Raw genomic sequence first — 16,933 nt, 5'->3', positions numbered from 1 at the left:
AATATCGAGCGTATTGAAAATAGGGCCAAGTGATAACGAGGTGTGACTTTTTGCACTACAACGGTTTTGGGATGCAAATATATCACTCTTTTGAACACATAATGTTTTGGGAAGAGAAACCTTTTATTTTCCTGGGTCTGGAAACATGCCGGACTACTTTCGGTTTGACCAAAACTGGACGAGAACTCTGCTCACAGGACGCTGTCGGAGGTAAGTGATGCATGATTGCATGACACTGCTGACGGGGAAGCCATACATATTCATGTCTTAAAAACCGAACTATCCCTTTAAGCAGTGTAAATTGGGGGAATTTGCGAAGTGAGCTCATAATTTACTAGGTCTACGTTTAGCCTAAAAGGAAGTATGTCCATATTTGGTGAGGCTTCCTTTAATGACATTTGTTGTCTATAAGTAGTCTTAACACTTCCTGAAAGAAACGTTTCGGAGACAAATGGAATAAAAACTGGGTTGTGCCCCATGCCTTATTTCTATTCGGACATGAACAGCAGTGCCCAGAGACGTTGCAATCCCTTTAAAACAAAACAATCAACCAACAGTTCTGAGTCTGAGAAACACGGTGGTTGTTTTTGAGATGTGCACTGCTCACTCTTCAGCAATACGGAAGTAAAACTATAAGGTAGGCAGCTGTTGCTGAATATCCTAAAAAGCCTTAAAATATGGGTTGTTAAAAGATCTGTCAAGTTTGATATATCTCGTATAGCTTACTTAGTTGGTATGCATCGTTCTGCACTCTACGCTATATCGTTATTAAGTTATTGCAGTATCAACACTGTTGGCTATTAAAATCCTTTTGTAGGATTGCCTAGATGAGTGACGGTGTTGTGCAGTAGCAATGTTCTGTACACTTCACCTTTTCAATACAATTTCACATGAATTACATGTGGGTGAATAGAAAGTATAAATGCCATTGCAAACTGTATCTTTGTCCCCTGTGTTCTTCGACAATCGCTGTGAGAACCACGCAGGTTTGCGCGGAAATAGTTCAGTAAGTAGCCTATTATGAAACTCCCGTGGATATTTAAGAATCGCGGCTGTGGCAGAATCTTGCACCGTGTACAGATATTGCGACCCTCTTCATCCGCGATGTACGGGATATTGTTATCCATAGCGGCGATCCGTACAGTAACTCAGCCCAATGACAATTGTAGGCTAATTGTTGTTGAGGTGTATTGCTCATAACTAAAACAACCACGGCTTATTTTTTCAGACCAAACCCCACCCTCATCGCATAAGACTGCTTGTCCCGACATGTAGGATGATGCACACTACACTGTGCCGAATAAAAAAAAAGTGTACGGGCCACTTTTTGGTAAGTTTGCACTTTTAATAAGAAGTTTAGCAATAAGACATCGCGTTGAAGAGCATACATTTCCCCATCTTAAATTAACAGTTTGTTTTGTTTCGACGAAAACCAGTCACTCTCCACAACCAAGAGTCAAAAAAGCCAAAGCCAAAGCCAATTCAACACACATATTACACAAGTTGCATACACACACACAAAAGGACACATATGGAACATAATTGATTAAAACAAATATATACAAATAATGATAAGTTGAAACAACAATAGACCATTTAAAAAAATAGCAATACACATACTGTACATCTCTCTCTCTCTCTCTCTCTCTCTCTCCCTCTCTCTCTCTCTCTCTCTCTCTCTCTCTCTCTCTCCCTCTTTGGCACCACTCCCTTTTCCAGGAATCCTCTTGGCAAAGTCAAGTCATCTTGTCTCCACCACTGCTATCTCCCCAAAAGCACCCAACCTGTTTGGTATTGATTGTCAGCCATTTTGAGTGAGGCTTTTCATACTAATGGGTTAATCCATGTTCACCAACTATAGATAATGACCTACAGTGCAGAAATAATATTACAATGAATTGTGGGTACAATGAAGTCATTCAAACGTTTGGAAATAATCTGAAATGATGCTGGCTAGTTGTCAATGTTGTCAATATGCCTGTCCTAAGACGACTAACAGGAATACTTTATTTAGCTCTTAGACGTGATGGAAGCATGGAGGAGCTTGTCATAGGTGGCCAGGCTCAGTGTCAAGAGTGATGGACAGTGGAAACGGTAAGGTTCCCGTCAGTTTCATATGTTGAAATCATTAATCAGTTAGTTTACCTTTCCTGATAGCTTTTCATTTTCAAATACTTGTAGAATATTTCTCATAGAGTGTCCACAGATATCATGGCGGTATTTGTAAATAACAGGCTAGCCCACCTATGTAAGATGCATGTTCATCATTTTACAAACCTTGCTGGCTTATCTAATGTAAAATGTAAACATGCGTGGGGATAACCATAACAAGTATATATTGAGGCATGAGCAGGAAGTAGTAGCAGCAGCAGCAGCAGTAGTAGCAGTGTGACGATGTGATCTTCCCTACATGTGAATATGCTCTCTGGCTGCCACGCCATTGAGCCGGGCTCTTTGGTGTGGCGGTCAGAGCGCATGTTTGGCACCCCGTTAACCAGGTTTCGAGTCCGGGTGGGGTGACCACGTTCTCGCTTCGCTACAAGCAGTAGTAGCAGTAGTAGCAGTAGCAGGACTAGTAGTAGCAGCACAAGTAGTAGTAGCACTAGTAGTAACAGGTGCCTGTTATTTCATGTCTTTTTCAGGAGGTGGCACAGGGGAGGACCTCTCTTCTGCACCGGGGGTCAGCATTTTAAGTTGCCATGGAAGCCATGTTTCCGCCCCAGTGCTGTCAAACAACAGTGTGCAAGGAGACATTAACATATCGTACAACATCTCCGGTAGGTTTACAGTTACTGTTGATACATTAACATATCGTACAACTGCTCTGGTAGGTTTAGAGTTACTGTTGATACATTAACATATCGTACAACTGCTCTGGTAGGTTTAGAGTTACTGTTGATACATTAACATATCGTACAACTGCTCTGGTAGGTTTAGAGTTACTGTTGATACATTAACATATCGTACAACTGCTCTGGTAGGTTTAGAGTTACTGTTGATACATTAACATATCGTACAACTGCTCTGGTAGGTTTAGAGTTACTGTTGATACATTAACATATCGTACAACTGCTCTGGTAGGTTTAGAGTTACTGTTGATACATTAACATATCGTACAACTGCTCTGGTAGGTTTAGAGTTACTGTTGATACATTAACATATCGTACAACTGCTCTGGTAGGCTTACAGTTACTGTTCAGACATTAACATATCGTACAACTGCTCTGGTAGGTTTACAGAACTGTTGATAAATGGAGGCTGGATATTAAAATTAAGTTAATCTAGCTCGTTTCTTCTTTGTAAAATTCAGGTAGAGATTCCTCTGCTCCTTCTGCCACATCTAAACCTGCCACAGGTAAGGAAAACATTAAAACACCTGCACCTGACACAGGTAAGAAATTAAAATCACCTACACATGACTCAGACAACACATTCTACCTATAAGAAAGTAAAAGTTACCTAGATAATAATAATAATAGTTAACTAGAAGTGCATCCAAAAGAACGCAGACCTCCACCAAGACAAAATCGAAGTCAACCTTGGCGAAAGTAATTACCATGGTATTGCAGTAATGCACATATGTATAATTGAATGTGTCTACATTTCTGTTTTCCTTAAAGATGCCAAGTCTGTTATCTTGGCCTACAAGGAGTCTAATCTCCCTGAATATCGAACAGTGCAGGAGTATAACTCTCTCGCTGGTCAAGATGTACTCCTAGTGGATCGCTACACGCAGCTGCTAATGGTGGAGAAGCACCGACGACAGAGAGAGAGGGAGGAGGAGATCAGTGCCAGAGGAGAGAGCCTCCATCAGGTCCTCACCACCAGAGACAGTAAAGCATACCAGAGGATCAGTGTGGACCAGTTCTTCAGCCCCATGGGCAATAAGGAGATCCCAAGGACTGTCCTTCTTCAGGGACACTCAGGAATGGGCAAGACCTTCACTGCCCAGAAGATCATGCATGACTGGATGTCGGGGACTCTTTTTGCTAGCACCTTCGATGCCGTGTTTCACCTGAAGTGTAAGGAGCTCAACCTCTGTACGCAGGAGAAGAGCCTGATGGAGCTCCTCATGTTGGAGTCGAGTTTCCAACCAGCCATGGAGGAAGTGCTCACCAATTCACCTCAGAGGGTCCTCTTCCTGATCGATGGCTTTGATGAACTCAGATTCTCCCTGGACATTCCCAGATTGTTACTTCCCAGGGATTCCTTCACCAGGGCTCCAGTTGAGGCCACCTTGAGTGCTCTGCTGCAGGGACATATCCTGTCCAAATCCTCCCTGCTGGTCACCTCCAGGTCCACTGCCTCAGATAGACTAAGCACGCTGCTCAAACGGCCTCAGCGTTATACAGAGATCCTGGGCTTCTCTGAGGAGGGGGTACAGGAGTACTTCCAGAGGTTCTTTAAGAATGAAAAGCTCTTCTCTCAGGCTTACAACTGTGTAAGAGCAAATGAATCTCTCTTTGCGGCCTGCTTCGTCCCCATCATCTGCTGGATTGTTTGTACGGTTTTGAAAGAGCATTTAGAAGAGGGAACAGATGATCAGATGGAGCTGACTACAACCACTTCTGTGTTTGTGCACTTTGTGTCCACTCTGCTGGAGCATCACTGCCAGGGTTTGGGTCAGCCTGTCCCCACTCTGCTGAGAAGCCTGGGTCAGCTAGCAGAGAGAGGGATACTGGAGCAACAGGTTCTCTTTGAAAAGACGCATGTTCTAGAGATGGTTTCAAATCCAGCCAGTGTTCCCTTCCTGTGTAAATTCCTGCTGAAGAAAAATGTTGGAAAGAAAACCATGTTCAGTTTTATGCATCTCAGCTTCCAAGAGTTTTTCACAGCTCTTTTCTACGCCACGACAGATGAAGAGGAGGGTCGGAGAAAAGTAGGGAACCTGCTCCAAAGAGTAGATAGTGGTGATCACCACCTCCTTCCGGTCATTTGGTTTCTGTTTGGCCTCTCAAATAAAGAGTTGGGCAGCACACTGACAGAGACTCTTGTCCTCTCAGTCTCTCCTACCATGCACACCCAGCTTGAAGAATGGTTTCTTAGACTTAACAGTGACATTTCTGAAATCCATAACGAGGTTGATCTATTTTACTTTGATCAGGACAGAAGTATGGATATTTTCAACTGTCTGTATGAGTGCCATGAGGAAGAGTTGACGAGGAAAGCCATGGAATTATGGGAAAGTTTTCGACCTTGCAATATTGCCCTCAGCAAAACAGACTGTTGGGTGCTGCGGTACTGCTTTCAGTACTGTCCAGAAATCAGATGTCTGTATCTCACCGACTGCAACATAACAGCAGAGAAGCTGAGGATGCTGAAACCAGTGTTAAGCAGGTGTAAGGAGCTGAGGTGAGTCTTGAATCATTTGTGATTAGCTATAACCAAATCATGGCATGGGCCTCAAATTAAACATTGTTATTGTTTTGACATCCACAGATTAATAACATTGTTATTGTTATCACATCCAGAGATTGTCCTTATTCTTTTGCTGCTATCCTGCCTTTTGGCTTGTTTTCTTTTATTTCTTCTAACATTAGGTTTATACTGTATGTATTTAGAATAATGGGATAATTATGTTCATATGTACTGTATATATGCTTAATGTAATATTTAAATTTGTTTTTAATTTTATTGTATTATTATAGTTATTTTCTAATATGTAGGCACTCTGAGATTCCTTTGAATGAAAAGTGCTTTAAAAATAAAATGAATTATTATTTATTATTATATATATACTGTATGTATGTATATATATTGTCTAGTTCACTATTGTGCATCCTAAAAACATTAATCAGATATCTCATCTTCATTCTCCTTTGATAACAAATACCAAAAAGATCCTTGTAATTCTTGTCACAAGTGAACACATTTTAGCCTGTTTAGCCACAGTTTGAAATTGAAATGTGCTCTTCTCATTGTGATTTCCATTTTCTTGTTTGATTAGTTTACACGTGGTTGTTCTCTCTGATGATGATGCTGAAGATTTGATCCCCTGTCTAGGGGAAGGAAACACCCTCAGGCATCTACAGTAAGCAAATGGTTTTTGGTTTCTTGCTAAAGAAAGTTGTTCTGGGCCGTTACCTGAGGTAAATTAAACAATAATTTGTTTAATTATCTTTTTTTAATTTTATATTTGGTACAGTTTAGGGAACAGCACCAGTCCTGAAGATGACCCATCAGACATTGCAAGGTAACAGACAAAATAATTGTATCCCATACACTAGTCCTGCAGAGCCAATGCCTTGACACTATCTGACTAAGAGATTACTCCTTGGAGTTGAAGTGGCTTAGAAGTGTACTGAAAACTTAAAACCATACAGCTACGCCTACAGCTTCAGCTTTAACCAGAGCCTTTCAATCTTCCTCCAGGAGGCATTTAGCTGTCAGTGCAGGAATCGGCCATAGTCTCTATTTAGCCATGGTTGTCTCCACATGGATACGCTAATATCCACATAGTATTTCTGGCTAACCATAACTATGTTTTTAAATTATATAAATAAAGATTCCTAATAAAAAATTTCACACAGGTTGATAGAATGCAAACTCAAAGACGAGGGTGTTCGGAAGATTCTGGCCAGTCTTTACAAGCATTCATCTCTGGATTCCTTACAGCTTGAACTATTGTCCGTCACACTGAGCACTGTGGAAGTCCTCTTTGATCAACTCCAGAAGAAAGCGATTGACGGTTTTAGGTAACTTTGAGTTACCACTTCATGTTAGTAGATAATCAAACGAATTACTCGAGGAGTAACTAACAGTCAGTACTTTAGGGATAATGTATAGTTACTAGCAGTCAGTAATACTGGAGTAACTACCAGTCAGTAATACTGGGTTACAACCAGACAGTACTTACAGGGTTACTAGCAGTCAGTAATACTGGAGTAACTAGCAGTCAGTAATACTGGAGTAATTAGCAGTCAGTACTTACAGGGTTACTAGCAGTCAGTAATACTGGAGTCACTAGCAGTCAGTACTTACAGGGTTACAACCAGTCAGTACTTACAGGGTTACTAGCAGTCAGTAATACTGGAGTAACTAGCAGTCAGTAATACTGGAGTAACTAGCAGTCAGTACTACTGGAGTAACTAGCAGTCAGTAATACTGGAGTAACTAGCAGTCAGTAATACTGGAGTAACTAGCAGTCAGTACTACTGGAGTAACTAGCAGTCAGTAATACTGGAGTAACTAGCAGTCAGTAATACTGGAGTAACTAGCAGTCAGTAATACTGGAGTAACTAGCAGTCAGTAATACTGGGTTACTAGCAATCAGTACTACTGGAGTAACTAGCAGTCAGTAATACTGGAGTAACTAACAGTCAGTAATACTGGAGTAACTAGCAGTCAGTACTACTGGAGTAACTAGCAGTCAGTACTACTGGAGTAACTAGCAGTCAGTACTACTGGAATAACTAGCAGTCAGTACTACTGGGTTACTAGCTGTCAGTACTACTGGGTTACTAGCTGTCAGTACTACTGGGTTACTAGCTGTCAGTACTACTGGGTTACTAGCTGTCAGTACTACTGGGTTACTAGCAGTCAGTACTACTGGGTTACTAGCTGTCAGTACTACTGGGTTACTAGCAGTCAGTACTACTGGGTTACTAGCAGTCAGTACTACTGGGTTACTAGCAGTCAGTACTACTGGAGTCACTAGCAGTCAGTACTTACAGGGTTACAACCAGTCAGTACTTACAGGGTTACTAGCAGTCAGTAATACTGGAGTAACTAGCAGTCAGTAATACTGGAGTAACTAGCAGTCAGTAATACTGGAGTAACTAGCAGTCAGTAATACTGGAGTAACTAGCAGTCAGTAATACTGGAGTAACTAGCAGTCAGTACTACTGGGTTACTAGCAGTCAGTACTACTGGGATACTAGCAGTCAGTACTACTGGGTTACTAGCTGTCAGTACTACTGGGTTACTAGCAGTCAGTACTACTGGGTTACTAGCAGTCAGTACTACTGGGTTACTAGCAGTCAGTACTACTGGGTTACTAGCAGTCAGTAATACTGGAGTTACTAGCAGTCAGTAATAGTGGAGTCACTAGCAGTCAGTAATACTGGAGTTACTAGCAGTCAGTACTACTGGGTTACTAGCAGTCAGTAATACTGGAGTAGCTAGCAGTCAGTAATACTGGAGTCACTAGCAGTCAGTAATACTGGAGTAACTAGCAGTCAGTAATACTGGGTTACTAGCAATCAGTACTACTGGAGTAACTAGCAGTCAGTAATACTGGAGTAGCTAGCAGTCAGTAATACTGGGTTACTAGCAATCAGTACTACTGGAGTAACTAGCAGTCAGTACTACTGGAGTAACTAGCAGTCAGTACTACTGGAGTAACTAGCAGTCAGTACTCACACAGTTACTTCCCAGTTTTTAATCCTAGAATGTCTGTAATATGTTTTGACAGTTTTGAGGCAGCACTACTGACGGACACTGAAGATGCTGATCTAAGGATTTTCCTGCTCAAGATCCAGAAAGATGTTTTGCCTGAATTTTCTGATGATGTAATGTAAGACCCACCACTGATGACCACAGATGAGCCCATTTGTTTTAAATGACATCATTTCTGAAGGGTTTGCAGTGAATTAATTATAAAATACTGTCTGCCTGACTACAGATGGAAAAATCATGTTGCATGTTTTATGTCTATGCTGTACAATAAATTAACTCCATCCATTAACTACATCCATTCTCAGACGATGTTACGAGATCTCTGCTGAGTGTATAGTGGGTGTCCAGAAGAGTCAACAAGCACGGAGGAGGCTGAAAAGCTTCTTGCTCAGACTGTCTCCTGAAACAAAGATGGCCACCATCAACTTGAGATCGTTTTTCCACTATTGCTCAGCAGACAAGTATGTTTAACCGTTTACTCATTTGTTTTTAAGTTTCTGGTAAAAACATTTAGAATTCTGACATCTTTTGTGTTTATGTCTCATGTTGTGTTTGTGTGTGTGTGTGTCTGTCTTTCATGGCAGTCAGGAGAATGGTGAGTATGTAGATGCTCTGATGTCCTCTCTAAGCAGAATACCCGGTCTGGAGGAGGTATCGATACAAGTGACCCTCCTGAACGAGTCCTGGGCCACTCGATCTCTCCAGCTCTTCCTGGCCTGCCCCCGCCTCAAAGACATAAGGTAATTTGAACTCTAATAAACACAGGTCAGCTCTTTAAGTATTGCAGTGAACTGTCTGAGTGTGTTCATTGTGTTTTTCTCTTTCTGTTATGCCAATGGTTATTTCAGGTGTTCAGTCCAAACTGCTGACAAAGGGTCTCTAGACGTGTGTGTGGAGAACTACAAGGGGATGCTGCGGTGAGATAGAGTAGATACTTTCCTGTCACTGAACTGGTAGAGAACCTAAGTAAGACACAGACATACAGTATGACATCATAGACCTGCACACAGTATTACATCATAGACCTGCACACAGTATGACATCATAGACCTGCACACAGTATTACATCATAGACCTGCACACAGTATGACATCATAGACCTGCACACAGTATGACATCATAGACCTGCACACAGTATGACATCATAGACCTGCACACATCATAGACCTGCACACAGTATGACATCATAGACCTGCACACAGTATTACATCATAGACCTGCACACAGTATGACATCATAGACCTGCACACAGTATGACATCAACGACCTGCACACAGTATGACATCATAGACCTGCACACAGTATGACATCATAGACCTGCACACATCATAGACCTGCACACAGTATGACATCATAGACCTGCACACAGTATGACATCATAGACCTGCACACATGATAGACCTGCACACAGTATGACATCATAGACCTGCACACAGTATGACATCATAGACCTGCACACATCATAGACCTGCACACAGTATGACATCATAGACCTGCACACATCATAGACCTGCACACAGTATGACATCATAGACCTGCACACAGTATGACATCATAGACCTGCACACAGTATGACATCATAGACCTGCACACAGTATGCCATCATAGACCTGCACACAGTATGACATCATAGACCTGCACACAGTATGACATCATAGACCTGCAAACATCATAGACCTGCACACAGTATGACATCATAGACCTGCACACATCATAGACCTGCACACAGTATGACATCATAGACCTGCACACAGTATGACATCATAGACCTGCACACAGTATGACATCATAGACCTGCACACAGTATGACATCATAGACCTGCACACATCATAGACCTGCACACATTACAGACCTGCACACAGTATGACATCATAGACCTGCACACAGTATGACATCATAGACCTGCACACAGTATGACATCATAGACCTGCACACATCATAGACCTGCACACATTACAGACCTGCACACAGTATGACATCATAGACCTGCACACATTATGACATCATAGACCTGCACACAGTATGACATCATAGACCTGCACACAGTATGACATCATAGACCTGCACACATCATAGACCTGCACACAGTATGACATCATAGACCTGCACACATCATAGACCTGCACACAGTATGACATCATAGACCTGCACACAGTATGACATCATAGACCTGCACACATGATAGACCTGCACACAGTATGACATCATAGACCTGCACACAGTATGACATCATAGACCTGCACACATCATAGACCTGCACACAGTATGACATCATAGACCTGCACACATCATAGACCTGCACACAGTATGACATCATAGACCTGCACACAGTATGACATCATAGACCTGCACACAGTATGACATCATAGACCTGCACACATCATAGACCTGCACACAGTATGACATCATAGACCTGCACACATCATAGACCTGCACACAGTATGACATCATAGACCTGCACACATCATAGACCTGCACACAGTATGACATCATAGACCTGCACACATCATAGACCTGCACACAGTATGACATCATAGACCTGCACACATCATAGACCTGCACACAGTATGACATCATAGACCTGCACACATCATAGACCTGCACACAGTATGACATCATAGACCTGCACACAGTATGACATCATAGACCTGCACACAGTATGACATCATAGACCTGCACACATCATAGACCTGCACACAGTATGACATCATAGACCTGCACACATCATAGACCTGCACACAGTATGACATCATAGACCTGCACACAGTATGACATCATAGACCTGCACACAGTATGACATCATAGACCTGCACACATCATAGACCTGCACACAGTATGACATCATAGACCTGCACACATCATAGACCTGCACACAGTATGACATCATAGACCTGCACACAGTATGACATCATAGACCTGCACACATGATAGACCTGCACACAGTATGACATCATAGACCTGCACACAGTATGACATCATAGACCTGCACACATCATAGACCTGCACACAGTATGACATCATAGACCTGCACACATCATAGACCTGCACACAGTATGCCATCATAGACCTGCACACAGTATGACATCATAGACCTGCACACAGTATGACATCATAGACCTGCAAACATCATAGACCTGCACACAGTATGACATCATAGACCTGCACACATCATAGACCTGCACACAGTATGACATCATAGACCTGCACACAGTATGACATCATAGACCTGCACACAGTATGACATCATAGACCTGCACACAGTATGACATCATAGACCTGCACACATCATAGACCTGCACACATTACAGACCTGCACACAGTATGACATCATAGACCTGCACACAGTATGACATCATAGACCTGCACACAGTATGACATCATAGACCTGCACACATCATAGACCTGCACACATTACAGACCTGCACACAGTATGACATCATAGACCTGCACACATTATGACATCATAGACCTGCACACAGTATGACATCATAGACCTGCACACAGTATGACATCATAGACCTGCACACATCATAGACCTGCACACAGTATGACATCATAGACCTGCACACATCATAGACCTGCACACAGTATGACATCATAGACCTGCACACAGTATGCCATCATAGACCTGCACACAGTATGACATCATAGACCTGCACACAGTATGACATCATAGACCTGCACACATCATAGACCTGCACACAGTATGACATCATAGACCTGCACACATCATAGACCTGCACACAGTATGACATCATAGACCTGCACACAGTATGACATCATAGACCTGCACACATTACAGACCTGCACACAGTATGACATCATAGACCTGCACACAGTATGACATCATAGACCTGCACACAGTATGACATCATAGACCTGCACACATCATAGACCTGCACACATTACAGACCTGCACACAGTATGACATCATAGACCTGCACACAGTATGACATCATAGACCTGCACACAGTATGACATCATAGACCTGCACACAGTATGACATCATAGACCTGCACACATCATAGACCTGCACACAGTATGACATCATAGACCTGCACACAGTATGACATCATAGACCTGCACACATCATAGACCCGCACACATCATAGACCTGCACACATCATAGACCTGCACACAGTATGACATCATAGACCTGCACACATCATAGACCTGCACACAGTATGACATCATAGACCTGCACACATCATAGACCTGCACACAGTATGACATCATAGACCTGCACACAGTATCACATCATAGACCTGCACACAGTATCACATCATAGACCTGCACACAGTATGACATCATAGACCTGCACACAGTATGACATCATAGACCTGCACACATCATAGACCTGCACACAGTATGACATCATAGACCTGCACACATCATAGACCTGCACACAGTATGACATCATAGACCTGCACACATCATAGACCTGCACACAGTATGACATCATAGACCTGCACACATCATAGACCTGCACACATCATAGACCTGCACACAGTATGACATCATAGACCTCCACACATCATAGACCTGCACACATCATAGACCTGCACACAGTATGACATCATAGACCTGCACACAGTATGACATCATAGACCTGCACACATCATAGACCTGCACACAGTATGACATCATAGACCTGCACACAGTATGACATCATAGACCTGCACACATCAAAGACCTGCACACAGTATGACATCATAGACCTGCACACAGTATCACATCATAGACCTGCACACAGTATGACATCATAGACCTGCACACAGTATGACATCATAGACCTGCACACATCATAGACCTGCACACATTACAGACCTGCACACAGTATGACATCATAGACCTGCACACAGTATGACATCATAGACCTGCACACAGTATGACATCATAGACCTGCACACATCATAGACCTGCACACATTACAGACCTGCACACAGTATGACATCATAGACCTGCACACATTATGACATCATAGACCTGCACACAGTATGACATCATAGACCTGCACACAGTATGACATCATAGACCTGCACACATCATAGACCTGCACACAGTATGACATCATAGACCTGCACACATCATAGACCTGCACACAGTATGACATCATAGACCTGCACACAGTATGCCATCATAGACCTGCACACAGTATGACATCATAGACCTGCACACAGTATGACATCATAGACCTGCACACATCATAGACCTGCACACAGTATGACATCATAGACCTGCACACATCATAGACCTGCACACAGTATGACATCATAGACCTGCACACAGTATGACATCATAGACCTGCACACATTACAGACCTGCACACAGTATGACATCATAGACCTGCACACAGTATGACATCATAGACCTGCACACAGTATGACATCATAGACCTGCACACATCATAGACCTGCACACATTACAGACCTGCACACAGTATGACATCATAGACCTGCACACAGTATGACATCATAGACCTGCACACAGTATGACATCATAGACCTGCACACAGTATGACATCATAGACCTGCACACATCATAGACCTGCACACAGTATGACATCATAGACCTGCACACAGTATGACATCATAGACCTGCACACATCATAGACCTGCACACAGTATGACATCAAAGACCTCCACACATCATAGATATGCACACATTACAGACCTGCACACAGTCACATCATAGACCTGCACACAGTATGTCATCATAGACCTGCACAAAGTCACATCATAGACCTGCACACATCATAGACCCGCACACAGTATGACATCATAGACCTGCACACATCATAGACCTGCACACAGTATGACATCATAGACCAGCACACAGTATGACATCATAGACCTGCACACAGTATGACATCATAGACCTGCACACATCATAGACCTGCACACAGTATGACATCATAGACCTGCACACATCATAGACCTGCACACAGTATGACATCATAGACCTGCACACATCATAGACCTGCACACAGTATGACATCATAGACCTGCACACATCATAGACCTGCACACAGTATGACATCATAGACCTGCACACATCATAGACCTGCACACATCATAGACCTGCACACAGTATGACATCATAGACCTGCACACAGTATGACATCATAGACCTGCACACATCATAGACCTGCACACATCATAGACCTGCACACAGTATGACATCATAGACCTGCACACATCATAGACCTTCACACATCATAGACCTGCACACAGTATGACATCATAGACCTGCACACAGTTTGACATCATAGACCTGCACACAGTATGACATCATAGACCTTCACACATCATAAATAAATGTATAATAATAATGCATTTTATTTGTATAGCACACTTTCACATACAAAGATGTCTCAAGGTGCTTAACAGGGTCACAATAGCAATTTAAAACAGTGCATTCAAAACAATACAGAAAAGAAATAAAAGAAAAACAGAAACCAGCACTTTAGGAGAAGGCAGATATAAAAAGATGGGTCAAAGCCCATATCTGCCTTCTCCTAAAGTCCTGGTTTCTGTTTTTTTCTGTATGACATCATAGACCTGCACACATCATAGACCTGCACACAGTATGACATCATAGACCTGCACACATCATAGACCTGCACACAGTATGACATCATAGACCTGCACACAGTATGACATCATAGACCTGCACACATCATAGACCTGCACACAGTATGACATCATAGACCAGCACACAGTATTACATCATAGACCTGCACACAGCATGACATCATAGACCTGCACACAGTATGACATCATAGACCTGCACACAGTATGACATCATAGACCTGCACACAGTATGACATCATAGACCTGCACACATCATAGACCTGCACACAGTATGACATCATAGACCTGCACACAGTATGACATCATAGACCTGCACACATCATAGACCTGCACACAGTATGACATCATAGACCTGCACACAGTATGACATCATAGACCTGCACACATCATAGACCTGCACACAGTATGACATCATAGACCAGCACACAGTATGACATCATAGACCTGCACACAGTATGACATCATAGACCTGCACACATCATAGACCTGCACACAGTATGACATCATAGACCTGCACACATCATAGACCTGCACACAGTATGACATCATAGACCTGCACACATCATAGACCTGCACACAGTATGACATCATAGACCTGCACACAGTATGACATCATAGACCTGCACACATCATAGACCTGCACACAGTATGACATCATAGACCTGCACACAGTATGACATCATAGACCTGCACACATCATAGACCTGCACACAGTATGACATCATAGACCTGCACACAGTATGACATCATAGACCTGCACACATCATAGACCTGCACACAGTATGACATCATAGACCTGCACACAGTATGACATCATAGACCTGCACACAGTATGACATCATAGACCTGCACACAGTATGACATCATAGACCTGCACACATCATAGACCTGCACACATCATAGACCTGCACACAGTATGACATCATAGACCTGCACACAGTATGACATCATAGACCTGCACACAGTATGACATCATAGACCTGCACACATCATAGACTTGCACACAGTATGACATCATAGACCTGCACACATCATAGACCTGCACACAGTATGACATCATAGACCTGCACACAGTATGACATCATAGACCTGCACACAGTATGACATCATAGACCTGCACACAGTATGACATCATAGACCTGCACACATCATAGACCTGCACACATCATAGACCTGCACACAGTATGACATCATAGACCTGCACACAGTATGACATCATAGACCTGCACACAGTATGACATCATAGACCTGCACACATCATAGACCTGCACACAGTATGACATCATAGACCTGCACACATCATAGACCTGCACACAGTATGACATCATAGACCTGCACACATCATAGACCTGCACACAGTATGACATCATAGACCTGCACACATCATAGACCTGCACACAGTATGACATCATAGACCTGCACACAGTATGACATCATAGACCTGCACACAGTATGACATCATAGACCTGCACACAGTATGACATCATAGACCTGCACACAGTATGACATCATAGACCTGCACACATCATAGACCTGCACACAGTATGACATCATAGACCAGCACACAGTATGCCATCATAGACCTGCACACATCATAGACCTGCACACAGTATGCCATCATAGACCTGCACACATCATAGACCTGCACACAGTATGACATCATAGACCTGCACACAGTATGACATCATAGACCTGCACACAGTATGACATCATAGACCTGCACACATCATAGACCTGCACACAGTATGACATCATAGACCTGCACACATCATAGACCTGCACACAGTATGACATCATAGACCTGCACACATCATAGACCTGCACACAGTATGACATCATAGACCTGCACACAGTATGACATCATAGACCTGCACACAGTATGACATCATAGACCTGCACACATCATAGACCTGCACACAGTATGACATCATAGACCTGCACA

The 16,933-nt window shown here is 42.8% G+C and overlaps 1 protein-coding gene across 1 annotated transcript in view; it reads left to right on the top strand.

Annotated features, from left to right (window-relative positions):
- Positions 1-2,078: 2,078 nt before the first annotated feature.
- The window catches only part of LOC308375719 (NACHT, LRR and PYD domains-containing protein 1 homolog), a gene marked incomplete at both ends in the record, with an annotated part of 19,509 nt that continues 4,654 nt past the window's right edge, over positions 2,079-16,933 (top strand). Inside the window, 6 exons of the mRNA XM_080851900.1 lie at positions 2,079-2,094; positions 2,643-2,777; positions 3,311-3,391; positions 3,621-5,352; positions 9,030-9,137; positions 9,246-9,314. Of these exons, the coding sequence (XP_080708026.1) occupies positions 2,079-2,094; positions 2,643-2,777; positions 3,311-3,391; positions 3,621-5,352; positions 9,030-9,137; positions 9,246-9,314 (2,141 nt within the window). The remainder of the gene's footprint in view (positions 2,095-2,642; positions 2,778-3,310; positions 3,392-3,620; positions 5,353-9,029; positions 9,138-9,245; positions 9,315-16,933) is intronic.

Source organism: Sprattus sprattus, assembly GCF_963457725.1.
Source record: "Sprattus sprattus genome assembly, chromosome: 15".
NCBI lineage: Eukaryota > Metazoa > Chordata > Actinopteri > Clupeiformes > Clupeidae > Sprattus > Sprattus sprattus.
Note: the sequence above shows the minus strand (reverse complement) of the source record. Positions and strands in the feature narration are given on the sequence as shown.